This window comes from Mauremys reevesii, linkage group 26 (assembly GCF_016161935.1).
Source record: "Mauremys reevesii isolate NIE-2019 linkage group 26, ASM1616193v1, whole genome shotgun sequence".
Classification (NCBI taxonomy): domain Eukaryota; kingdom Metazoa; phylum Chordata; order Testudines; family Geoemydidae; genus Mauremys; species Mauremys reevesii.
This window is the reverse complement of record NC_052648.1, coordinates 15,608,074-15,635,482: the sequence shown is the minus strand read 5'-3', so window position 1 is coordinate 15,635,482 and position 27,409 is coordinate 15,608,074. Positions and strand designations below refer to the sequence as shown.

Sequence of the window (27,409 nt, the reverse complement as noted above, 5' to 3'; positions counted from 1 at the left end):
CAGGATCTCTTGCAAGAAAAATCTTAACAACCAGGATTTCCTAAGATGACACCAAGGGACAAGGACTCTCTCTAAAAAGCTTGACCTTTTCAGTAGGAAAGCCTGTTCTTCTATCAGTCTACAAATGCACATTGCCAACTATCAAGTGTTCCTGGCTATCTGCACTGGGAAAAATGATCTGTCATCGTTTGTGGTGTATTGTACTGGGTACTGTTAAATGATTGGATGAATTGGGGAATTATAGGCCTGTTAGTCTAACATCTGTAGTATGCAAAGTCATGGAAAAAATCTTAAAAGAGAGAGTGGTTCCGGAGCATGAGGCCGATGGCAACTGGGATAGATTACAGCATGGATTTACGAAAGGTAGATCGTGCCAAACCAACTTGATCTCCTTCTTTGAGAAAGTAACAGATTTTTTAGACAAGGGAAATGCGGTGGATCTAATATATCTGGATTTCAGTAAGGCGTTTGATACGGTACCGCATGAAGAATTACTGGTTAAATTGGAAAAGATGGGGATCGAAATGAAAATCCAGAGGTGGATAAGGAGCTGGTTAAAGGGGAGACTGCAGAGGGTAGTATTGAAGGGGGAACTGTCCGGTTGGAGGGGGGTTACCAGTGGAGTTCCTCAAGGCTCGGTTTTGGGTCCGATTTTATTCAATCTATTTATTGCTGACCTGGGAACCAAGAGTAGGAGTGGGCTGATAAAGTTTGCGGATGACACCAAGTTGGGGGGTATTGTCAATTCGGAAGAGGATCGGGATATTCTCCAGGGAGATTTAGATGACCTTGTAAACTGGAGTATTAGTAACAGGATGAAATTCAATAGTGAGAAGTGTAAGGTTATGCATTTAGGGATGTCTAACAAGAACTTTAGTTATAAGCTGGGGACGCACCAGTTGGAAGTAACGGAGGAGGAGAAGGACCTAGGAGTCCTGGTTGATCGCAGGATGACTATGAGTAGGCAATGTGATGTGGCCGTTAAAAAAGCTAATGCGGTCTTGGGTTGCATTAGGCGAGGTATTTCTAGTAGGGATAAGGAGGTGCTAGTCCCGTTATATAAGGCGTTGGTGAGACCTCATTTGGAGTATTGTGTGCAGTTTTGGTCTCCCATGTTTAAGAAGGATGAATTCAAACTAGAACAGGTACAAAGAAGGGCCACTAGAATGATCCGAGGAATGGAAGGCCTTTCGTATGAAAGGAGACTTGAGGAGCTCGGTTTGTTTTCCTTAACCAAAAGAAGGATAAGAGGAGATATGATTACACTCTTTAAATATATCAGAGGATAAATACCAGGGAAGGAGAAGAATTATTTCAGCTCAGTGCTAATGTGGACACGAGGACGAACGGATATAAACTGTCAGTCAGGAAATTCAGGCTTGAAATTAGACGAAGGTTTCTAACCATCAGGGGAGTGCAATACTGGAACAGCCTACCGAGGGAAACAGTGGGGGCGAAGGACCTCCATGACTTTAAGATTAAGCTAGATAAGTTTATGGAGGGGATGGTATGATAGGATAACGGGCTTAGTCAATAGGTCAATTAAGTGCCACACTGGTAAATAGTACAATGGGTCAATGGTATGATATAACCTTTTCCAGAGGGTTTGGCTGGAGAGTCTTGCCCGCATGCTCGGGGTTCAGCTGACCGCCATATTTGGGGTCGGGAAGGAATTTTCCTCCAGGGAAGATTGGCAATGGCCCTGGAGGTTTTTCGCCTTCCTCCGAAGCATGGGGCAGGGGTCGCTTGCTAAGGAGTGGGTGGATCGGCTTATGTGGCCTGCATCTTGCAGGAGGTCAGACTAGATGATCATAATGGTCCCTTCTGATCTTGAATTCTATGATTCTATGATTCTATGATTGCTACTTTGCCTCCAAGATGTGACTGCATTTCAGTGGTGGGTGAAATGATTTTTTGGTTTGGGAATTAGCACATTATGTGGAATGGCCCTGATCCTTAGAAGCACTGAACACCTGCAACACACATTAACTTCAGTGGGAGTTACAGGTGCTCTCCTACTCTAAGGATCAGGTCCAAGGTTTGTAAGGCTCCTGGGGATGAAATGTGCTATCCAACTTTTAAGTTAATTGATTAATGGAATTTTTATTCAGCACTGGACATTGTGCTGTGTGTGTATATTATGCTGACTTTATCACGATCTGTTGGGGAGACAGTTTAATGTAACTTTCACCCCCACAAGTGGCTAAAGTTGCTAAAGTTTCTCTTAAGTAATCAACAGATTTGCAACAGCTCAATGGAAAAAAAGGTTTTTAGAGCGGTTTGTTATTTTTAATAATTTAAAATAGTAGTCTGGGGCCACCTAGAGGTACATAATGGGTAATAATTGCTAGAGGTCAGTTTGGGATATGGAATCTCAGTGTAACAAAACCTTTTGAAAGAAATAAAACTAGCAGCCAGCATGTGGAAATAAGACACACATATCTATTATTTTTTTAGCTACAAAAAGAAAGATGCAGATTTGTCCGTGGCTCAAAGTCGCATTAAGGATCTTGAAGCCCTGTTCCATAGAAGTGAAGCAGAACTCAGTACTGCTCTTAATGAGAAGCGCAGTTTGGAAGCAGAGGTTGCTGACCTGCGGGCCCAGCTTGCTAAGGTATGTAAATGAACATTTTAGAGTTTACTTACATACAAAGAAAGACTCTATCCTGTTGAATTTGTTACATTAGTTTATTGTTGTAATGTGTTGTACAACCATGCTAATATATCTACTTAGAGATTGCTTTGTGAAGTATTGAGGTTAAATTTGTATGTGTGTGGCTCTTGCTCCATAGAACATCTCCGGTATGCAGATGCCTGTTTTTCTCAACTGGTTTATGAAACCTACAAATGTTTGTTCATGAGCAAGGGCAGCCTAACATTGTCTTGAGTAAAGCCTGGCATTTCAGCACTGCTTCAGCACCATCCTTTTACATCATCAAGTACATGCAGAAGTACCGGTAATACCCTGGCTGTCCCAGTGGAAAATATTTAAAGAATAATCTATTCCATGTATAAAGTGTAGGGAGCTAACAATTCCCAGTTATGTTATCAGACAGTACTGAGATAAATATGAATTGTAGTAGGTGATAACAGCATATGAAAGTTGTTTTAAATGTAATCACTGGTATTCTTTTGGGAAACTCGTTAACTTGGGAATGGACAAATAGTTGGGAACACTTGGGAACAGGCAATTAAATTAAGGGCACTGTGTAGAATTTCATAAATGGAGAACAAGGATGCCAGTTGAACTTAAATGCAGTTTTAAAATTTGGATTCTGAATTTCTCACTAGGCAGAAGATGGTCATGCTGTGGCTAAAAAGCAATTGGAAAAGGAGACATTGATGCGGGTGGACTTGGAAAATCGCTGCCAGAGCTTACAAGAGGACCTGGATTTCCGGAAGAACATATTTGAGGAGGTATGCTCAATCTGACAACTTAATCTTAAAACAGAGTTTATGTAGCCTTTGCTCAAAGTGCTCTGCAAACGTTGACTAATCTTGTGAGTTAAGGAAATGATCATCGTCTCCATTTTATAAATAGAGAAACTGAGGCACAAAGCTATTAAATGACTTGCATAAAGTCACACATTAAATCAGTGGCAGAGCTGGGGTAAGCACCCAGAACTACCTGGCTCTGCACTTCTAGTTATCTTGGCATATAAATACACCACAAGATGGAATTCTCTCTATATCAGATTAAGGCACATCACAGTGAATGGAAAGACATTTTTTCGTCATTTGAGAGTCTCTCTTCTGTTTGCAGATGTAGGATATTCCTGTAAGACAATTTGTAAAGTCATTCTGAATTCCTGTTAGCATTCTGTGTATGTTGCTCATGCATGCAAAAATGTTGAAAGGTTAATTTAGGGCAGGGGTTGGCAACCTTTCAGAAGCGGTGTGCCGAGTCTTCATTTATTCACTCTAATTTAAGGTTTTTTGTGCCAGTAATACATTTTAACGTTTTTAGAAGGTCTCTTTCTCTAAGTCTATAATATATAACTAAACTGTTGTATGTAAAGTAAATAAGGTTTTTAAAATGTTTAAGACGCTTCATTTAAAATTAAATTAAAATGCAGAGTCCCCCGGACCGGTGGCCAGGATCCGGGCAGTGTGAGTGCCACTGAAAATCAGCTCACATGCCGCTTTCGGCATGTGTGCCATAGGTTGCCTACCCCTGATTTAGGACATCAAGAGCCCACAGTTCTCTGGAAAGAGAGAGAATGTTTGAGTGAAAACAAAATTCAAGAGGATCACATTTTAGGTCCTATTATACTTCAGGGAAGGAAGATACATGTAGGTTTTTTACTGTTAATTCAAAGCCTTAAATAAATAGGGCTCATCCAGATTGAACTCTTAAGTGCACACCCATATGAATTCATTATTTTCACCTCCTGTAACTGGTTCACAGTGTACCTACTTTTACCAGAGTAATATATGAATCTCTAAAGAGAGTGTCATCTACCAGTGGGTTTAATGTGTATGTGTTATGGGGAGAGGATTTTGTGCTGCACTTGTTCTGCTGTTAAAACTGATATTTGATCCTGCTTTCTCTTATTTGGTTAATGCAGCACAGAATAACCCCTTATTTTAGAATCTCTTTATGTTTTTTAAATGAAGACAATTAATATTTGAACATATTTATAAATTAGCTCCTGTAGAAAGGGTCTGGATAACTTTGTATCTGTTAAAACATTTAGCTCACCTTAACAGATCTAAAGTTCGTGTTTTTAACTGTGTTGGACTTTGTGATATGCTTTCAATACCCTGGCAGCTAAATAACATCAAAATAATTAATTGTGGTATAAAATAAATTGATCATGTTGTTTACCCTAACTTGGGCCTTTGCCTGCATTTTTGTTTATGTAGGAAGTAAGAGAGACAAGGAAACGGCATGAGCACCGTTTAGTTGAGATAGACAGCAGTCACCAGCAGGAGTATGAATCCAAAATGGCCCAGGCCCTGCAGGATCTGCGCAATCAACATGATGAACAGGTCAAACTGTACAAAATGGAGCTGGAACAGACCTATCAGGCCAAGGTAGATATTACCGGTATCTTAGTGTTCTACTGGCTGCCTCACAATCAAAGGGAAAACTCTATCCCTATCTCAGGGAGCGTTCATGCTACTATGGAAGCACTCTGAGTGCCCCATAGTTAAGGTAACACCAGGATTTTCTTTGTAACGGGACCTGTGCAATTTGTCTAGTTCCATCTTGAATATTTTTTGAAAAACGTATCTAAGTACACTTGTTTCTCTGGGTTTCTCTACGAGGAGGCAAGGTCACAGTAATGCGCCTTGCCCTTGAAGTGGAAGATGAGGAGGTTTATGATGGTTCTTAGTTCCTGGGGGAATTAATTCTGCATTCTTGGTCTGGCCTCCGAGAAAGCTCTGTCTCCTGCACAAACAAGCTTTATCCTTCTTGTAGGGAGTCTCACTATGTGTGGACCACAGTCTTCATCCCAGAGCTTTAGATAGTCTTTCAGATACCCTGGGCCCAGGCTGTTGAGCACCTTGAAGAGAAGGACTGGGACCTTGAACTTGATTCAGTGTTCTGTGGGAAGTTAGTATAGGGAGTGGATGACAGATTTGATGTTCTTGCAGAAGCCAGTGTTGCTGAGGTGTCACAGAGTTCTGTACTAGCTGAAATTTCCCAAAGGCTGATGGCATCAGACCCAGGTGCTCATATAGAACACCTACCAAATTAATGTATTAAAAATGCTCTTATCTATTAGAAACCCTGCCTCTGAGTAATATAGTATAGTTCACAGTACATCTCTACCTTGATATAACGCGACCCGATATAACACGAATTCGGATATAACGTGGTAAAGCAGTGCTCCGGAGGGGCGGGGCTGCGGTGGATCAAAGCAAGTTCGATATAACGTGGTTTCACCTATAACGCGGCAAGATTTTTTGGCTCCCAAGGACAGCATTATATCGGGGTAGAGGTGTACTATTATTATAAACCAATGAACACATCTGTTGTAAATGGTGAAAGTGAATTAACATGAAATTCAAAACCACAGACGGTGGGAAATAAAAATTAATCCCATGAGAACAATGGTATCAAACAGAGGGCCAGGTTAAGGTTGTCTGGATGGCAGATGAAGTTCAATATTGATAAATTAAAGTAATGCACATTGAAGGGAAAAAGATAAACTATTCCTATACCTTACAGGATTCTAATTAACTGTATCAACTCCCATACCCGAAGAAGAGCTCTGTGTAAGCTTGAAAACTTGTCACTCTCACCAACAGAAGTTGGTCTAATAAAAGATATTACCTCACCCAATTTTTCTCTCTAATATCTTGGGACCAACATGACTACAGCAACAGTGCATGTATCAACTCAGCAATGCAACCTGGGCATCATTGTAGACAGCTCTATGAAGACTTGCTTGATAATCAGCTGCGGTCAAAAAAGCTAACAGAATGTTTGGATGTATAGGAAAAGAGATAGAGAATAGATTATAATAGCATTATAAAAATCTGTACCGTCACCCCATCACAAAAAGGATATTATGGAATTAAAGGGGGTTCAGACAAGGACATTGAAAATGATTAGAGAGCTGGAAAAACTTTCACATGAAGAGAGAATGAAAAAACATATTGTTTGCCTGGGGTGGGGAGAGGCTTGATAAAAGTATATAAAATAACTGGTCTGAGAAGGTATATCAGGAGTTTCTGTTCTCCCTGTGTCATAATGCAAGAACAAGGAGAGTTTCAATGAAATTAGAAGGGGTGATAAATTCATTATAGACTTAAAAAAAAACTTTTTCACACAGCACATCTTAGACTGTGAAACTCACTGCCTCAGGAAGTCATTGAGACAAAGAATTTAGCAAGATTCAGAAAGCGATTGGACATTTGTAAGGATAACAAATATCCAGTGTTACAGTTAATGCTGACAAAATTTTTTGAAGGGTTAATAAATCTCATGTGTCAGGGCTACAACCAACCTCTGAACTGCTAGAGATCACCATGAGACCTAATGAGGGGAGTGGATTATCTACCAGCTGCAGGGCTTTTACTCCTTCCTTTGAAGCATCTGGCACTGATGCATGTTCACTGGACTAGATGGACCTCAGTTTAGATATCAGTATTGTAGGATTTCCTGGTGCCTGTGGCAGGGCCCACTCACTCCTACCTCTGCTCAAGTCCACAAACCGTTCAGAGACCTTTATGCTAGTAAAACACCCAGTGCAGTTTATTTACGTCAGTTCCCACCACCCTAGTACAATATATAGCCGTACTCCTACCATCTTAGGAAGCCCTCAGCTCCTGAGGCAAGCAGGGAAGAGCAGAGCCTTGGCCTAATGGCTTAATTAGCCTTCCAGGTCTCCTCCCCTCACCAGTTAGGCACAACTCTTCTTAACCAGGTCTGTTCTGCCGTGTTTAATTGCAGCTGCAGTGACCAGAGTGCTGGCTCAGCTGTTGTTGCCCAGCATTCTGTCACAGTGCCCAAGGCTTATGTGCAGCTTGGGAGTTATTCAGCCTGTCAGTACTGATTTTCCTGGCTGTTCAGGATTCTCATCCAGCTCCGGCGTCTAAAGTATCAATGTCGACTGTTCCTCTGATGCCCCATATGGTACCTTCAGGCCCACCCTTTAATGTGCATCTCAGATCAGTAGCAAGTAGGGGAAAACCAGCCATGATCTTGCAGTACCTCCAACTCCAGGCTCTGAACCTGTCTCCCCAGTACTGATGGTGACAGCTCTCTCCTGGTGGGAGGATGAGGACTTGTCATTGGATTCCGAGGTTCTTCTTCGAGTGCTTGCTCATATCGATTCCAATTAGGTGTGCGCGCACCGCGTGCATGTTCGTCGGAAGATTTTTACCCTAGCAACACTCGGTCGGTCGGCTGGGCGCCCCCTGGAGTGGCGCCGCTATGGCACCGGATATATACCCCTGCCGACCCATCCGCCCCTCAGTTTCTTCTTACCGCCCATGTCGGTCGTTGGAACATGTTGGTCGCTGACCTCCACTTCCCTAGCTACTCGTAGTTCTCTCGTTAATTCTTGTGTATATAGTTCAGATTTATATAGTTGTAGTTAACTTTATTCGTTTGTAGTATAGTTAGTGTATATAGTTCAGAGGGGTTCGGGGATTATCTCCTTCCCCGCACCCGGTGCCAGGGCCTATGCCCGGTTCACCGGCTTTCAAACGTGCTCGGCCTGCCACAAGCTGATGCTGACAAGAGATCCCCACGACTCCTGTCTTAAGTGCCTCAGGGAATCTCACCTAACAGCTAAGTGCCGCATTTGTAAGGCCTTTAAGCCGAGAACAAAAAAAGGAGCGGGACTTTCGTCTCAAGCAGCTCCAGATGGAGGCAGCTCTTACTCCTCCGCCCTCGGCACAGAGCACTGGACAGTCTTCAAGAAGCGCTCCCTCGGCACCGGATCGCGCTGGTACCGCCAAGGCCTCTTGGCACCAGCCGTCGCCGGTACCGACGTCCGCTCGGCATCGATCCCTCTCCCCGACGGCGAAGAGGCACAAGACTCCTGCTGCGTCCGAGCAGCCTGCTCTGCAGCCCGAGCGCTATACTAAGTCAGACCGCCCGGCACCGATACCTGCCATGGCACCGACAATATCGGCACCATCAATTCCGGCCACGCAAGAGCCGTCGAGTCCGGTGCCTAAAAGCTCCCCGGTGCAAGCCGTGGTTGAGCTCACTATTCCCTCCATGCCGGAGACATTTTCCATGGCGAGTTGATTGCAATGACAGCATCTGCGCTGCCTCAACCCCCGGCACTGCCGGTGCGGGTTATACAGTCGATCGGCAAGCCTGCCTTGATCGGACCACCCTCCGTTGGCACCGCAGAGCGGCACCGTTCATGATTGCGGTCCCGCAGACGTTCTCGGTCCCGTCGCCGATCCAGGTCCCGATGCCGCTTGCAGTCCCTGCACCATTCTCCATTTCGGTACCGGTCGTACTCACGGCACCGGTCAGCGTCCCGTTCGCCGGCCCGGTACACTCGGCACCGCTCCAGCTCCCGGCACCGCTCCAGGCACCGTGACTCCCGTAGCCATTCCCGACATCGAGCCTCAAGATCTCGGTCGACCTCCCGGCACCGCTCCGGTCGCAGGTCCCATTCTCGCTCCCGGTACCAGTATGCCTTCCGGTACCGACCCCGGTGCCGCATCAAGCGACGTCAGCTAGAGAGGGAGACTCTGCCCAGGGCTTTTCAGCTCCTCCATGGCCATCCAGACATGCATCAGTGTCGTCCCACGCGGGCAGTTCATACGCGCAGGACTGTGATTCGGATGTGCCCACCAGAGTCTTCCAGGAGCCCCAGGCCCAGGACTCTGGCCCCCATCAGTGGTCATTCTGGACACCTTGAGCGTACCAATGATCCCATCTCGCTCTGTTCCATCAGAGCACTGGGTGCCAGAGGCGACAGTTAGCCACCCCCCTCCGACCGGTACGGAGGAAGCCCCGGTTCAGCCACTGGACTCCCAGATCCCACCGGAACAGGAGGTCGTCCAGGAGCACGAGCCCACGCAGGATCCGCTTGTCCCCGGCCTTCCTTCTTCCTCCTCCCCAGATGAGGCGGTGGCAGGAACATCCTCCTTGGGCCCTCCTCCAATCGACTTGAGGGCCCATCAGGACCTCCTGAGATGGGTGGCACTCAATATGAACCTCCAAGTGGAGAAAGCCTCGGAGATAGAGGATCCGGTCATAGACATTCTGTCAGCTGATGCCCCCACTAGAGTGGCCCTACCGTTCATTCGGACAATCCAAGCCAATGCGGATACCATCTGGCAGTCTCCAGCCACTATCCCGCCCGCGGGCAGAGGAGTCAAACGCAAGTACATGGTACCCTCCTGGGGGTACGAGTACCTATATGTATATCCGCCCCCCTGCTCCCTTGTCGTCCAGTTCGTCAGTGAGAGGGAACGCCATGGCCAGCAGGCACCAGCTCCTAAATCTAAGGAGGCTAGGCGAATGGACTTACTGGGCCTTAAGGTGTACTCGGCAGGGGCCCTGCAACTCCGCTTAGCAAACCAGCAAGCCCTGCTTAGCCGTTACAATTACAACACCTGGGTGGTGGTGGGCAAATTTACCGAGTTGGTTCCTCGGGACTCCCATCAAGAGTTTGCTGCCCTCCTGGAAGAAGGGAAGAAAGTGGCAAGAACTTCCCTCCAGGCCTCGTTGGATGCAGCTGACTCCGCTGCCAGGACTTTGGCCTCGGGTGTTGCCATGAGGCGCATTTCATGGCTCCAGGTGTCGGGCCTTCCCCCAGAGCTGCAGCATACTATACAGGACTTGCCCTTCGATGGCAAAGGCCTGTTCTCCGAAAAAACTGACCCTAGGCTGCAAAGCCTAAAGGACAGCAGGGTCACTATGTGCTCTCTCGGCATGCATATGCCGGTGACTCAGCGCCGACCTTTCTGTCCCCAGCCTCACCGCCCTTACCCTGCGCCTAGACAAAGACAGAACTTTGCCAGCAGGCGTGGCCGAGGCGGTCGTAGGCGTCCATCAGGACCCCAAGGGGGCCAAAATCAGGGTCCCTCTAAACCACCAATGGGGCCAAAGCCTAACTTTTGAAGGCACGCCCGAGGACGGCGCACCAATTATTACCCAGGATCCGTTCCCTCCCTTTTACAACCGCCTCTCCTTTTTCCTCCCTGCATGGTCCCATCTAACCTCAGATTGTTGGGTCCTACGCACGGTGGAACTTGGGTACCGCCTCCAGTTTATTTCGTCCCCCACCTCCCACCCTCCATCCTCGTCCCGCTTTAGGGACCCCTCTCACGAGCAATTCCTCTTGCAAGAGGTGCGGACGCTCCTCACCATCGGAGCTATAGAGGAGGTACCAAAAAAGGACGAAAGGGGCAAGGGGTTCTACTCCCATTATTTCCTAATCTCCAAGGTGAAGGGAGGTCTCAGACCTATCCTAGACCTGTGGGAACTCAACACGTTCATGATAAAGCTGAAGTTCTGCATGGATCCATGGGGACCGTCATCCCATCCTTGGATCCCAGAAACTGGTATGCCGCCCTCGATATGAAGGGCGCGTATTTTCACGTCGCCATTTATCCTCCACACAGAAGGTACCTCCGGTTTGTGGCCAACCGTCCATCATTTCCAGTTTATGGTCCATCATTTCCAGTTTATGGCCTCTCTACAGCCCCAAGAGTATTCAAAGTGCATGGCTGTAGTCACCGCCTCCCTCTGCCGCCGTCGGATACACGTTTTTCCGTATCTAGACGATTGGCTCATTCGAGGGACCTCCGAGGCCCAAGTTACCAGTCATGTGGGCATCGTCAAAGACCTATTCCTGCGTCTAGGCCTGATGATCAATATAGAAAATCCACTCTGATTCCCACACAGAGAATAGAATTCATTGGGGCCATCCTGGACTACAGTCTCGCCAGAGCCTGCTTACCTCAGCCTCGGTTTCAGGCGATGGTAACAATTATACAAGGGCTACGGAACTTCCCGACAACTTTGGCTCGCACTTGCTTATGTCTCCTGGGTCACATGGCACTGTGAAAGCTATAGCCCCCACCCCCACCCAACCTTTTCATAGTTTTGCAAACGGCCAGTAGGTGGAGGCAGAAGCCTCCACAAGGCCTCACGTACACAGTACCTTAAACTTTGTAACTAATTTTTCTTTTGCTGTCAGAGACAGAAAAAGATTCCGCTTCAAGCCAGTCTTTCTTGAACAGATAGTGGTGTTACAGGGCTTGACACCCACCAATGAAGTGTTAACACGGCATGGTCTTTGTTTAAAAGTGTATAAAAAGCTTGTGAAACTTGTGTGCAGTAGAGTTTTCTGTATGTACTACAGAGCTCTCCTTTCTTCTGCAAAATAAAGCATTTTTCCTTATCCCTGTCAGGCTGTTATTGGCTCTCAGCTAAGCAAACCTGATATTTTGGTAACAGTTTTTGGCGACCCAGACACTTCTATAATCATCCCTCTGGACTCCCTGGTAGTCTCCGTAGCCAATGAAAAAGAGGAGACAGGGTCACCAGACATTATTACTGAAAAGCAAAAAAGTAAAGAAATTGGACTAATTTGGAAGGAAGCTTTATTCCACAGGAAGTTCATAGCTTTGAATTGCAAACCAGGAGGCTCTGCTGGGTCATTACAATATTATCTCACGGGGTAAAATTGTAAAATGTAAGGACAGGCTTCTAGATGACCTGAAACAGGGATTTACTGTGATGGTGGATGAGGGGAAATTAGTTGCCAGAACGTCTTTGCAGGCTGATCTAGACCCAACTGACTCTGCAGCTTGAGACATGGCCTCATTAGGTGGTGGTGTTCATGGCTGCAGTCATTTTGGGCTGTCTCTGTCTCTCTCCCTCCCCAAGGTTCACCAGACTATTCCAGACCTCCAAACGGGTACTTAGAATAGGGGGTGGTGCCAGTAGACCATTCAATATCCTTTTTGAGGGTCCTTCACTCTTTTCTGGAAAGACTGACGAGACTGCATAGTCACAAGGACTCAAAAGCGACCCTTAAGTCTCTGGGTATTTATATGCTGGCAACAAAAAGAAACTCCTTTCACCCATAGCACTCCCACTATCCAAATTTCATGACCTGTACCAAGGACTTGTCTAGGAAGAAGAACAGAAGTTACAAGAGACGTCTACCACCTCTTTCTGCCTCTGCAATGCCAATTCATCTAGGCAAGCTGGGTCCTCCAAACAAACATTTTGACGCATTGGTCAAGGACAGACTGCCAGTCCCCAGAGTGCCATCTTTTCACATCTCCCATTTGTTAATCGCCTATCCAACTTCCTAAAATCTTGGTCTGGCATCACCACAGATTGGTGGGTTTTAAGAATAGTGGAATTGGGATGTACCCTTGAGTTTGTTTCCATCCCCCCTCCTACTCCTGTTCCTTGCCCTTGTCCAGGGATCTCTGTCATGAAGATGTTGTATTACAGGAGGTCCAATCTCTGTCTTGTGGGAGCCATAGATGAAGTTCCCGTGTTACTCACAGGAAAGAGGTTTTATTCCTGCTATTTTCTAATCCCAAAAGCAAAAGGAGGTCTAAGACCTATTTTAGATCTGAAAGAACTCAACAAGTTCCTGAAGAAAATAAAATTCCAGAAGGTCACCCTAGCTTCCATTATTCCTTCTCTGGATCCCAGGCACTGGTATGCTGTCATCAACTTAAAAGATGTGTTTGAATTTATATGTGAAATTATTAATTCCCTTTGTATAATATTATTAAAACATATTTTAAACAAAGACATCCTAGTCTAGTAAAAGTGATAAACAGGCCTGTCTTAGACAAAGAAATTTAGGTTTACCTCAGTTTACATATTAGCCACAAAGCTATCAGGGAAACCAGCAGGGATTGTCTTAGCCTGAACTTGAGAGAGAGGGAGGGAATTAACATGGCTCCTGCACCCCAGAGAGACACTGGAGGCTGAATCTCCAGGAGGCTTTACTAACGTTTAGAATGACAATTCTCTAGGAATATAATTTACTCCTGAGGGAATTCTGCATCAAAAAAAAAAAAAAATTATATCCACAGATACAGTGTCCTGACACTGCCCCTCCCCCATGGAACTTGAATCTAATTTCAGCAAAGCTGATGGGTTCCCCCTTTGGGTTTCTGGCAACCTGTTCACTGCTACACCTTTCAATTAAAGTGGCGCTTTTTTGGCTGCTGATACATTGACCAGAAAAGTGGGGAAATTGTAAGTTCTAGTGTGTCAGCGCCTCCCTATATGGTCTTCTGTAGTAACAGTTTGCCTTTGTCCTCACCCGAAGTTTCTTTCTAAAGCAGTTTCCAGCTTTCACGTTAATCAAGCAATCTGATGACTGATCTTCTTTCCAAAGCCTCATATGCATAAAGACAAGGAAAAGCTTCTCACTCTAGACGTTAGAAGAGCTTTGGCTTTTTACCTGGATCAGACAAATCGTTTAGGTCTTCAATACAACTGTTCATCACAGTTACAGACAGAATGAAAGGCTGTCCAGTGTCCACTCAGAGAATCTCTTCTTGGATATCCAGTTATAGTCAGTTATGCTATCAGTTTGATAATGTGATGCCGCGGAGTAGAGTGTTGGCCCATTCAGCGAGGTCTCAGGCAGCTTCTGCGGTATTTCTGGCTCATATACCCATCTTGGACATTTGTAAGAAAGCACCCTGGTCGTCATTCCATACATTTGCCTCTCACTTTGCTGCCTCTCAGCAATCCAGAGACAGTGCCAGATTTGGATGAATAATCGTCTATTCCTTATTAAAGTAAACACTGAAACCACCTCCAGTTCAAACTGCTTGTGAGTCACCTACAGTGGAATAGACATGTGCAGTCACTCCAAGTAGAGACTGTTACTGACACAGATGCTGTGCCTAGCTATATTTCTTAGCCAGTTTTTCAGTCATATTAAAATTGAGTGTGTGTAATGGAGATGATGATGGACTTTCTGTTCTAGTAGCACAAGCAGGTTTAGTCAGTGCAACCCTAAGCCTGTGAAGCCTAGTCTAATGTGAGTATCCTGTGCCAAACTCTCTTCCAGTTGGAGAATGCCAAACTGTCCTCTGACCAAAATGACAAAGCTGCCAGTGCTGCCCGGGAGGAGCTGAAGGAAGCTCGCATGAGGATAGAGTCTCTCAGCTACCAGCTTTCTGGCTTGCAAAAACAGGTGAAGGGACTACATTTCCGTACATCTAAAACTGTGTGAATGGTTGGTCAAATAAAACTTGAATTCCTTTCCCTTTGTTCACACTCCATGAATGCTCTGGAGAATGAGTTGACTAGCAGGTATGTTTGTAGAAAACAGTACATTTTACACACATTTTAATGGAAGGTGAATTTTAAACTTGTAATTGTGAGTATTTGCAATGAAAATTTTATTCTAAAGTTACATATCAGACAATGTGACCTGTATGCCATTTTACACTAATTATTAAACTGTTCCTGGTACAGTAACCCCTGTGGCATATATTCCATCTCAAAACTCAACTTTTTTCCTACATTTCAGGGGATGAAAGGGGCTTTGGAGCATTCCCAAAAGATTAACTAGTCTGGATTTCAGTAGACAAGGGGCCTAGTGAATGTCTAAGTTGCAGGAGCACACCCTGCCAAGAGTTCCCTAAAGCCCTCTTGCTTTTGCCATTTAAAGCTATAGAGTGAATAATACACTGCCTTTTCCCTGTGGGATGGACTAGATGGTGACCCATATGTCTGTTCTGCCTCTGGAAATGCATGGCTGTAATTGAATTCCTGAGTCTAGCTGTCTAGTTTTGTTTCCCCTTTTGCAATACCTGTCAGAGGGAAATCATGTATCCTCCTCTGTCTCCACACACATGCTAGGTTGACTTCTTGTTTTACTGTGTCCATAGGCTAGTGTCGCAGAAGATCGCATTCGGGAACTGGAGGATATGATGGCTGGTGAGCAGGACAAGTTCAGGAAGATGCTAGATGCCAAGGAAAGGGAAATGATGGAAATGAGGGACCAGATGCAGCAGCAGCTTGCAGAATACCAGGAACTGCTTGATGTCAAATTAGCACTGGACATGGAGATCAGTGCCTACCGAAAACTTCTGGAGAGTGAGGAAAAGAGGTAGGTATAGGTTTCACATGCTTCACACTCTGCACAGGTGGGAATTTTTCCCAGCTCTGACATTATTTTGTCCCATTTGAACACCAGTGCCCAAACTTTGCCTAATTGAGGGCCACGCTGGCCTCTTGGAACCTGAGGCCACTATATACATAATGTTCATAAAATGAGGCAGTTGCAGCTGTTCTCATCTGAACACCCATCTCGTCAAATGTTTATGAAATAGTGTGGATTAACATGTGCTTGACATTCAGCTCCTTTTGTACTTACCTGCCAAATGTTGCAGGGCTCTGTGTTTCTCCTGCTTCTGTCATCATGCCTTAAAGCAGTTCATGTAAAAGCCTAGGGTATTGGTGCATGTTATTGTGTATATTAATTCTTTCAAATAATCCCCTGGACCACTCCTGAGAATCTAACTTCATCTGGTTAAAATGTCTGTTTGATTGCATTAAGATTGAAGCTGTCTCCAAGCCCGTCCTCCCGTGTTACAGTCTCCAAGGCTACCTCCAGCAGCAGTAGCACCAGCACTTCGGTTGTTCGCTCTTCTCGGGGCAAGAGAAAACGGGTTGAAGCAGAGGAGCTTTCAGGCAGTGGTACAAGTGGAATTGGCACTGGGAGTAGTAGTGGTAGCACCAGCGGTAGCAGCAGTAGTTTCCAAATGTCCCAGCAAGCCTCAGCCACAGGAGGCATCAGCATAGAAGAGATAGACCTGGAGGGAAAATATGTTCAACTTAAGAACAACTCTGAGAAGGTGAGTGTCAGTAGAACCTTTAGAAAGGCTGCAGTGAGCTAGCATGCAGATATGACATGGCCTTTTGTAACCCAAACATACTGTGCCCCGGTATGAGAGATGATGGCCAGTCTCCCTTGGGCACCGCTCCTTCAGAAGTGACAAAGTGGTACTTAAATGCTGATAGTATTGTTTCAGCACCAATATTGTGGTCAGTGCTATACAGGACACAGGAGGGGATAGTTTGTGTTCCAGGAAGCTTACCATTTAGTAGCCTGATCCTGCAAACATACCTCTAGGTAAGTTTACTCATTTGAGTAGTCTCATTGACTCTAATGGGATTAGTGGGTGAGTACAGTTACTTGTGTATTTGCAGGATTGGGCCTTAAATAAGGAGCTTGCAATCTAAACTATTCATTGGGTTAAAAAAAAAAATACTCCCAGAAGCTACAGTGCATGTGACCCAATAACAAACCGTGGGAAAAGCTAGTGACTGTATCCTTAGCATTTTAATAAATACACAGGCATTAGAGATGCCATTTGTCTGGCTATAGAGATCTATTCCTAAATAAACTTTTATATCTTTCCATTAGGACCAGTCTCTGGGTAACTGGAGACTGAAGAGACAAATTGGAGATGCGGAAGAAATTGCTTATAAATTTACTCCAAAGTATGTCCTCAGGGCTGGGCAAACTGTTACAGTAAGTCACTGAGGAGGCACTTTTGTTGTTGCTGTGGCATCTGGTGTGAATGTGAGCGAGTGTTTAACTGGGCTTGATATAGAGCTTGCCCCTGCTCCCATTGAGCTCACCTTTGTTTGGAGTAAGATCATGCTCCTAAAGAATACGATATGGGAGTTGAATTTCTCCAGAACTATCTTAGTGGATTAAGAACTGTTGGGCTAGGCCTGTTATCTAGCATTTTATATGCATTTTTGTGTTCACCAAATAAATCATGACTAAATTAGATATTTTGTCTGCAATCTGCATTAAAAGTCCCTCCATAGGAAAGGAGCAGCTTTCCTTGTATTATTGCTTAAATATTTGGCATAGCAAGTGGGAACTTATAGCCTTTTAAGAGGTTAACGGGATGAGTATGCAGCTCTATTTTGTCTCTGGGCTCTACCATGATAGTAACTGCACGGAGTCCAGGAGGATTAATTGCTATATGCAGAAAAGAAATGACAACTGAAATATTAAACTCCATTTATTTTCTCTTCTCTGTAACTGTGGTTGCTATTAACTTGCAGCTTCTTAACGCTTTGTAGGGGAAAAAACATTTTCCTGCAAATAGTTTCACTCTAGTTTCATCTATTTCACTGTCATTGGGAAATGAGGAGAAAGTGGGGTGGCAAGAAAAGAGTAATGAGAAAAGTAAAAATATAGGGTTTTTTACATATATATATATATATATATAAAGAAAAAGGGTACAAACATCTGCGTATAGAATTTCTCTTTCTTAGATCTGGGCTGCAGATGCAGGTGTGACTCATAGCCCCCCTTCTGTCCTTGTGTGGAAGAATCAGAGCAGCTGGGGCACTGGAGGAGACATCCGCACATATCTGGTGAACTCTGATGGAGAGGTAAGCTTTGTCTTCTGGAAAATGATGTGGGCTGCATTACCTCCCAAACCTGTCTATGCATTTTTGACAAAATTGCAGTTTTACACTATCCTTAATGCTCTTCTTTTAAAAAAAGGAGTGTTTTCATTTGTCTGTAAGGTTTAAGGGATAAACATCTATGAGCTCAAATGTGGTTTTAGGAAACATGCTGTTCAACATACTGATCACTTTAGTTGATCTTTTTAGTGAACTGTCCTAGAGAATAGAGGATTTGAGTATACATTTCGAGTAGAGAATGCAAATGCATTGCTCATTATTCCAAATGATGATACTTAGCATATTTTAGGGTGCTATGTAAACAATAATAATGCAAAAAAATAGAGATTTCTTCAGTGCTGCAACCATTTGCGGATGACACCAAGTTGGGAGGTATTGCCAATTCGGAAAAGGATCGGGATATCCTCCAGGGAGATTTGGATGACCTTGTAAACTGGAGTATTAGTAACAGGATGAAATTCAATAGTGAAAAGTGTAAGGTTATGCATTTAGGGATGACTAACATGAATTTTAGTTATAAGCTGGGGACGCACCAGTTGGAAGTAACGGAGGAGGAGAAGGACCTAGGAGTCCTGGTTGATCGTAAGATGACTATGAGTAGGCAATGTGATGTGGCCGTTAAAAAAGCTAATGCGGTCTTGGGATGCATTAGGCGAGGTATTTCTAGTAGGGATAAGGAGGTGCTAGTCCCGTTATATAAGGCGTTGGTGAGACCTCATTTGGAGTATTGTGTGCAGTTTTGGTCTCCCATGTTTAAGAAGGATGAATTCAAACTGGAACGGGTACAAAGAAGGGCCACTAGAATGATCCGAGGAATGGAAGGCCTGTTGTATGAAAGGAGACTTGAGGAGCTCGGTTTGTTTTCCTTAACCAAAAGAAGGATAAGAGGAGATATGATTGCACTCTTTAAATATATCAGAGGGATAAATACCAGGGAAGGAGAGGAATTATTTCAGCTCAGTGCTAATGTGGACACGAGGACAAACGGATATAAATTGTCAGTCAGGAAATTCAGGCTTGAAATTAGACGAAGGTTTCTAACCATCAGGGGAGTGCAATACTGGAACAGCCTACCGAGGGAAACAGTGGGGGCGAAGGACCTCCATGACTTTAAGATTAAGCTAGATAAGTTTATGGAGGAGATGGTATGATAGGATAACGGGCTTGGTCAATAGGTCAATTAAGGGCCACACTGAAGTAAATAGTACAATGGGTCAATGATATGATATAACATTTTTCAAGAGGGTATAGCTGGAGAGTCTTGCCCGCATGCTCGGGGTTCAGCTGACCGCCATATTTGGGGTCGGGAAGGAATTTTCCTCCAGGGAAGATTGGCAGTGGCCCTGGAGGTTTTTTGCCTTCCTCCGAAGCATGAGGCAGGGGTCGCTTGCTAAAGGAGTGGGTGGAGCGGCTTATGTGGCCTGCATCTTGCAGGAGGTCAGACTAGATGATCATAATGGTCCCTTCTGATCTTGAATTCTATGATTCTATGATTCATATCAGGAGTTTCCACTGGGCACAGTTTCCTGCGTATTCTTTGTTGTCCTGCATCCTCCCACAACTGTTTTTGAAAACTGTCCCTGCAGCAGAATCTTGCAAGGGAGGATCATGCTTTGGCTGCTGTTGGTAAACATGCATTGCTTCAGGTGCCCAGTAGCAATAGCAAAGTAAAACTGACCAGCATTGTATCAGTTTTCATGCTTTTCTTGCTGACAGTTCTATGAAGGTATTGCAGGAACAGCAGCACAGGACACAGAGGTAGGATAAAAGGTCATAGATATAAACAGGGAAGAGAACTAGCCCAGTATTCAGATTGGACACATTTATTCAATTAGTAGCTGAAGGATCCTCAAAAATAAAATAACCTCTCCCCACAGCCTGATATTTGTCAGTCCCTCCACTTGGAAATGTCTGTATCTAGGAAGATTTTCCCAGAAATTCAGATGTACCCCCTACATACAATTTCAGTGCGCAACTGCTGTGAGGACCAACAGTGTCTTATTACTAATCTTTGCTACAATAAATTAGGAAGAAAAGAAACTTCCTGAGTTTTAAAATAATCCTTGTAGCTTAGTGAAGACAACAATTCCAAATAATTGGTACATGCAACTGACATAGAATATGAGTGGAAATTAGACAGAGGTTTCAGTTTAGCTCTGTAATAGTTAAGAGAAATAGATCAGATCTTAGCACATTCCACAGTCTTTTATGACACAGTTCCCAGTTAAGCCCATTAGTAGTTTTTAAAAAATGAATAAACCCCACATGAGAGGTAGAAAGGCATCTTATCTGCTCCCTCTCAAACTTCTAGGAATAAGAGAAAATAGCTAAAGATAAGGATGATTGAAAACAAAAATTACATCACTACAGTTAGAGATGGGCAGAAATAAGGGAGGGCCTTTAGTTTGCAGAACCTTATTGGCTAGGATTTGGCTTCATAAAAACCCCAAACCAGGGATGATCGTTCAAATATGTGGCCAACTGCTTGGAATTCCCCAAAGTCTGGGTGAGAGGAGAAGAGCTGATGGCAAAGTGAACACCTTTGTCTGTCCCCTTGTCTAGGAAGTTGCAGTAAGAAGCATCACAAAATCAGTTGTGGTGCGGGAGAATGAGGAGGAGGATGAAGCAGAGTTTGGAGAAGAGGATCTCTTTCACCAGCAGGTAATATGATAACCATTTGTTTAAATTCAGGCTATCCTCCCACTTCTCCTCACTTGTGCCTGGTGAATTGGGTTAGATTCAAGCATGGAATGGTGCATCTTCCAACAGCTTTTGCAAGCTTCTGATCCCAGCTTTTGGAATAGGTTCCTGTAAAGGATGTGCCAAAGAGCATTCTGCAATCCCTGCTCCTGAGTTCTTAACTTCAGGAACTGATGTACCCTTTTGGGCCCCACAAGATGCACTAGAGGCAGTGACTGCTGACAGGTCAGGGTGCCATAGACTTTAAGACATAATCCTGGTGCTAATGGATTTGCAACAGCAGGAGTGTTTCTGAGAAAGGCCGTGAAGGTTGGTGATAGTGGAAACTCCATAGAACAAAGAAAAATCTTTATTGCCCTGTAGATTGCTATTGCTGCTCTTCAACAGCTGTATGAAATAAGAGTGGGGAAATTGTGTGATCAGTGATTCCCATGAGCCTGTGCTGCCTTCCCTACTAGCAGGGCTAGCACTAATGTCTGTAGCATCCTTGCTCTAAAGAGACAGAAGATATTCTGAAAAATATGGCAGTTAATTACAGGGAAATGGACAATCCTGTTCCCACTATGGCACCTGGGCTTTGCTGGTGTGTTTTCCTGCAGGATACAAATGTTACACAATAAATAAACCTGGCTGACCTTGTTACGATCACCTTTTATGTAAATTCCAGTGCTTTAGAATGAGTATGGGAGAATGAATGGCCAGTAGCTAATGGAGCTGACAGAAGAGAAAAACTTTGTGCTTGTTATACTAGAGGGCACTTTCAAACTACTGTAAACTGTTGCCATATATTCAGATTTGATCAGTGGCCATTAGTAGCCTCTTTCACAATGAACTCAGCAGGCTAGGCCAATGCAATTTTAAAATCAACTTCTGGATATTTTTGGTTTCAAGGAAATTGAATTCAGAGAGTGGAAGAATCTGAAAACAAATACACAGTGTTGTGTGTTTTGTATCCATAGAAGCATGGTGCCAGCATACAGCTCGGTGCCACATATCTGGTTGAGCTTCATTGGTGTGTGTTTGTGCATTATTACAGACTGCATTTAGAGGAAGTTCTAAATAATACAGTTCTAAAGATGACTCAATATCACACTTCTTCCCTCCTCTCTGCCAGTGTGGAATAATAGCAAGGAACTCTGCCAACACTGCTTCTTGCCATACTCCCAACATGTTTAGTGATAGCACCAACTGGGGGTTTATCTGGATTAGGAGAAAGATGCTTTTTAAACCAGTATGATACCTGAGACTAGATTACAACAGGACCAGCTAACAAGTTTGTAAAGGTGTTAAACTGTCTGCACTAGGTGCCAATTGTGTTTCAAGTCATGTTAGCTAACTTGAGTTATCTTTTGTACTAGTCAAGACGACGTGAGGTGCTTGTGGCCTGCTGTCATTCTACTCTGCACTAACTAATTTCTTTGTTCCTCCAGGGGGATCCCAGGACAACGTCTAGAGGATGTTCAGTGATGTGAAAAAACATTATTATTTGCTACTTTTTTCCTTTCTTTCCTTTTATTTTTGCTATTTTTTTCCTCCAGAGCCACTGAAAACTATTTTTATATGTATCATCTGATTTCTTTAAAAGTTTACTCCTTGCTACATTTTTATAGAAAAAAAATTAATCAAGCAAAACTGCCAGGATTTTTAAATAGATTTCTTTATCCTCCCCCCTGCCTACTATTGGAATATTGGATTATTTCCCCACCATTAAAACTTTTGTCTTATATATAAACCTGCAGTAGAATGAATTTTAAGCTAAAATGGGACTGGACTCCTTGAGAGTAGGGTAAATATTAGGGCTGTTGATTAATCGCAGTTAACTCATGCGATCAACTCAAAAAAATTAATCGCGATTAATCACACTGTTAAAAGAATACCAATTGGAATTTATGAAATATTTTTGGATGCTTTTCATACATTTTCAAATACATTGATTTCTATAACAACACAGAATACAAAATGTACAGTGCTCACTTTATATTATTGTTGATTACAAATATTTGCACTGTAAAAACGATGAACAAAAGAAATAGTATTTTTCAATTCACCTCATACTTACAAATGCAGATTTGTTTTGTTATATAACTGCACTCAAAAACAAAACAATGTAAAACTTTAGAGCCTACAAGTCCACTCAGTCCTACTTCTTGTTCAGCCAATTGCTATGAGAAACAAGTTTGTTTACATTTGCATGAGATACTGCTGCCTGCTTCTTATTTGCAATGTCACCTGAAAGTGAGAACAGACATTTGCATGGCATTTTGTAGCGGGCGTTGCAAGGTATTTACGTGCCAGATATCCTAAACATTTGTATGCCCCTTCATGCTTCGACCACCATTCCAGAGGACATGCTTCCATGTTGATGATGCTCATTAAAAAAATAATGCATTAATTAAATTTGCGACTGAACTCCTTGGGGGAAAATTGTATGTCTCCTGTTTTACTCGCATTCTGCCATATATTTCATGTTATGGCAGTCTTGAATGATGACTCAGCACATGTTCGTTTTAAGAACACTTTCACAGCAAATTTGACAAAATGCAAAGAAGGTACCAATGTGAGATTTATAAAAATAGTTACAGCACTCGACCCAAGGTTTAAGAATCTGAAGTGCCATCCAAAATCTGAGAGGGACGAAGTGTGGAGCATGCTTTCAGAAGTTTTAAAAGAGCAATACTCCGATGTGGAAACCATGGAACCTGAACCATCAAAAAAGAAAATTAACCTTCTGCTGGTGGCATTTGACTCAGATGATGAAAATGAACATGCGTCGGTCTGCTCTGCTTTGGATCATTATCGAGCAGAACCCGTCATCAGCATGGATGCTTGTCCTCTGAAATGGTGGTTGAAGCATGAAAGGACATATGAATCTTTAGTGCATCTGGCACGTAAATGTCTTGCCACACTGGCTTACAACAGTGTCATGTGAATACCAGTTCTCACTTTCAGGTGACATTGTAAACAAGATGTGGGCAGCATTTTCTTCTGCAAATTGTAACCAAACTCGTTTCTCTGAGGGATTGGCTGAAGTAAGACTGGGTGGACTCTAAAGTTTTACATTGTTTTAATTTTGAATTGAGTTTTTTTGTACATAATTCTACATTTGTAAGTTCAACTTTCATGATAAAGAGATTGCACTACAGTACTTGTATTAGGTGAATTGAAAAATACTATTTCTTTTGTTTTTTTCAGTGCAAATATTTTTAATCGAAAATAAATATAAAGTGAGCACTGTACACTCTGTATTCTGTGTTGTAATTGAAATCAATATATTTGAAAATGTGGACAACATCAAAAATATTTAAATAAATGGTATTCTATTATTGTTTAAAAGTGCCATTAATCACAACTAATTATTTTTAATCATGTGATTAATCACAACTAATTTTTTTAATCGCTTGACAGTCTTAGTAAATATGTCATTCTTTAACCTCAAACTGGTTTTTAAATAACAGATTTAAGGCAGTGTGAGCCTGTACAGGGCTTTCGGAGAACCCAACATGAGTGCTTCCCACAGTACTGGAGCCATTTAAGAAAATGGTAATATCCTTTTGATATACTGAGTCTTGTATACATTAGGAAAATTATAACCCAGAATTTACCACAGATGCTGCTCCACTAGTGGAAGCAATGATAGAAGCTGCAGTGTAGACAGAGGTGGCAAGAGTACCTATTCCAAGTAGGATCAGACAACATCTGAACCCTGTCCGCATTATCGCTCCGTCATTGCTAACACTGGTGGAGAATGATGGGTCCCAGTTACTCTTGGGCAGGTATAGTCTGAATGTAATGAGGGATCAGAGCTGAAATTTTTCACAGTTTTATTTATTGGGACTTTCAGTCACGATTGAGACCCTAATAAATAGTGGATGCAAGGGTGAAATTGTGATGGACAACAGATATGATGATATGAATGGTTGTAAAGTATTTGGCATTAAACAGAACTTTTGGTTCAATAATTCAGATTTTAGATGTTAAAATACTTTATTTTTGGCTATGATGGGGTTTTAAAAAGCAATCGTAAAAGTTGATTTTTTTTATCACTGCTACGTTCAGTTTATTAATACTTCTATTGTATGTAAAGGGACATTGTCAGATAGTTAAGGCAACAAAGCATTTGCAAAATGTCTTTAAAAAGTGAGAAGTTTTTGGTTTGGGTGTAAGCAGTTTCTTGCATTGTTTGCCGCAGCAGGTTGTCCAGCCTGACTGAAATGCTCTAAGTAAACACAAATAATGTAAGTACAATACATATTAGAAGTAAGATATTACAATAACTTTTTTTTAGTATCTGGTAATGTCTCCTTAAGTTCAGGTTTCCTCTCTTGTGTTTTTACCAGAGGTAACTTTTGACAACCAGAAGCATTAGGATTCTTGTGATAGTGCACCTTTATACACTATGAAGTATAATTGACTGCTCCAAAGAATATATTGACTGCAATGTAAGCAAACATTTTTTCCCAATAGTTGATAATTTGGATACCATTTGATACCAGCATAGAACTCTTGTACAACCTGCACTCTTGAACTCTGGTCTTGTTATTCAAGTAGTTTAGATTCATCACACAAGCTAGAAGGTTTGGATGTTTTCGGTGGCTTTTGGACATTATGTTCTCTGAACAGTATTTAGACTGACAGATATAACTTAGAAGGCCAGGTTAGTGGCTTTAATGGCTGGCTTTCCTACAATGCAAGCAGGGTGGGAAAGTGATTTTTAAAAAGGTTATGAACTTTCTCCTCTCACTTAAAAAATGTCAGAGGTGCTAATTTTCTGCAGGTGTTCACAAAATGTTCACCTCAGTAAGGTGATTTAATTATCACAATTAAATGCTAGTAAAGTATTTAGAATTATATTTTAGTCCATTATCAACAGTTCATTGTGGAAAAATCAGTAAAAAGAAATGGATTTTTGGAATAATGTTTCTCTTTGTCCTTGTATTTGGTCATTTTTCTTATATTCCCACTCTGCTTGAGTAGGTGGTTGAATATGTAGTAAATCATACCTATTGCTGTAAAATATATATAGCTGAAATTGTGTTTCTCAGCCATACCACTACCAATTACCGTTTCTAAATTATTGTTATGCAAATGAATGCAATCAGGGTGAAACTGTTTTTGCAATATATCTTCTAATCACTGGACTCTGTTTTCCTTTCCAACTCTGTTTTCATGATTTACTTTATATAGAAGATAGGGTTTTTTTAAAGATCTCTCTATATATATTTTTTAATGTTGGACAGTATTCAGAGTGCTCATTCTGTTTTGTAGTAGACTTATTCCTTTAATATTTTAAACTATATAGAATAATATGTAGTTCATTCATTCAAGCCGACTCAGTTGGCTTTATTTAGTGAATTTCCTTGTAAAGTCTGGGCTAGAAGGGCAGCTTGTATCAGAAAAGACCTCATGTGACCTGAGCCATAGTTTATGCAACACGTACTGAATATGAGTCTGTGTCTTGCTCTAGGGTATGATGCTGGCAGACCCTTCCTACTGGCTGTAGTGCCTTTTACCTTTAACTAGCTCATCGAAGTCAGTGGGACTGGCCAAGATGGTGAGCACAACATCCCCTAGTAAGTGTCTACAGAATTGGGCCCTAAATGTGGAGTTGTTTCCTATGAAACTTCCTAGAAGCTTGTTCAAATGCCAGTGCTGGTACAGATTAACTTCCTCTGAGTTCTGCACATGCAAGGTTGAAGAGCTTGATGTTTTACGGCCTTTTTAACTGTAATACTCCTGCCTGAAACTGACACACAAGCGTACACCATTAAGAAAGGCAAAAAAGGCTGCAACAGTGATTTCTGGATGTAAATTGCTTCTTCCTCCTGCCATGCCATGTTTATGTAACATAGGTGCTTAGAGATGGTGGTGAGGTGGGACAGTATAAGAAGCTCAATAGACTAAGACTAACCTCCTAAAAGCATCTTTGCTTTGGTGATTGTTACCACTGCATTTTTCAGAAGGCTACTTAAAATGTAAGAAGCAATTCTTGATTGTAAAGTGCAATACACAGTAAAACTACTGTATTCCGCTTCTTGTTTGCATTAATGTGTCTCTTCTGAAAACACCACATTTCCCATTTATATTTGACTTCCTGAGCATTCAGCCTGACTCTTTCATTAGATTAAAGTAGGCACTCCAAACTGGAAGCATTTTCTGCTGTACCAGATCTAAAGCAGCACTGTTAAAAATTTTTATTTATTTATTTTTCTTTTTTTTCCTTGTTTTTGGCAATCCCAATAGTTAGTTAAAGCTTTGTGTTCAGACCAAGTGTAGCTTCTCCCTACCTAGCCATCTTTTTCTATTAGATCCTGCAGGTGAGCCATTCATGTTGTATGTGGAAGATCATCAGAATTTCCATGGCAATAGACTAAATATTACAAATGCAGGTTTCCTGAAGAAGGCAGAGTTGGCCTGTGAGGAGAACTGATCAGTCTAGTTAGCACAAAATAATTATTTTGCTCTAGCTATACCAATATAACTCATTGGTGTGGACATTCTATTCTGGAATTCAAGTCATTTTATTCTGACCTAAGGAAGTTACACTGGAATAACTATAGCTGATCAATTTCCCCATGTAGGCAAGCCTTTATTCACTAATAGCAAAGGGAACAGCAACAAAGAGCTATGTGAAAAGCGTGCTATAAATGCTCCCTCTTCCAGGTTTGCATATTGTGAAGGTACTTGGGGTGTGAGAGGGGAGCAAATCCAGTACCCTCCTGCATGGCATGGCCATAGAGCAGAGGTGGGCAAAATACAGCCGGCGGGACCGTCCTGCCCAGCCCTTGAGCTCTTGGCTGGGGAGGCTAACCCCCAGCTCCTCCCCTGCTG

At 42.8% G+C, this 27,409-nt stretch overlaps 1 protein-coding gene across 4 annotated transcripts in view; it reads left to right on the top strand.

The window, feature by feature from the left end:
* LMNB2 (lamin B2) overlaps nucleotides 1–26,411 on the top strand; it is a 75,477-nt gene extending 49,066 nt beyond the window's left edge. Inside the window, exons 3-12 of one of the 4 annotated variants that reach the window (XM_039515955.1) lie at nucleotides 2,458–2,614; nucleotides 3,292–3,417; nucleotides 4,867–5,037; nucleotides 14,490–14,615; nucleotides 15,316–15,536; nucleotides 15,987–16,284; nucleotides 16,857–16,964; nucleotides 17,726–17,845; nucleotides 20,444–20,542; nucleotides 26,046–26,411. In XM_039515955.1, coding sequence (XP_039371889.1) covers nucleotides 2,458–2,614; nucleotides 3,292–3,417; nucleotides 4,867–5,037; nucleotides 14,490–14,615; nucleotides 15,316–15,536; nucleotides 15,987–16,284; nucleotides 16,857–16,964; nucleotides 17,726–17,845; nucleotides 20,444–20,542; nucleotides 26,046–26,081 — 1,462 coding nt within the window. In that variant the 3' untranslated portion in view covers nucleotides 26,082–26,411. Of the gene's footprint in view, nucleotides 1–2,457; nucleotides 2,615–2,710; nucleotides 2,958–3,291; nucleotides 3,418–4,866; nucleotides 5,038–14,489; nucleotides 14,616–15,315; nucleotides 15,537–15,986; nucleotides 16,285–16,856; nucleotides 16,965–17,725; nucleotides 17,846–20,443; nucleotides 20,543–22,011; nucleotides 22,468–26,045 lie in introns of those variants that run through there. The other 3 variants (XM_039515954.1, XM_039515956.1, XR_005591498.1) reach the window with 3 other exon arrangements.
* The last annotated feature ends 998 nt before the right edge of the window (nucleotides 26,412–27,409 follow it).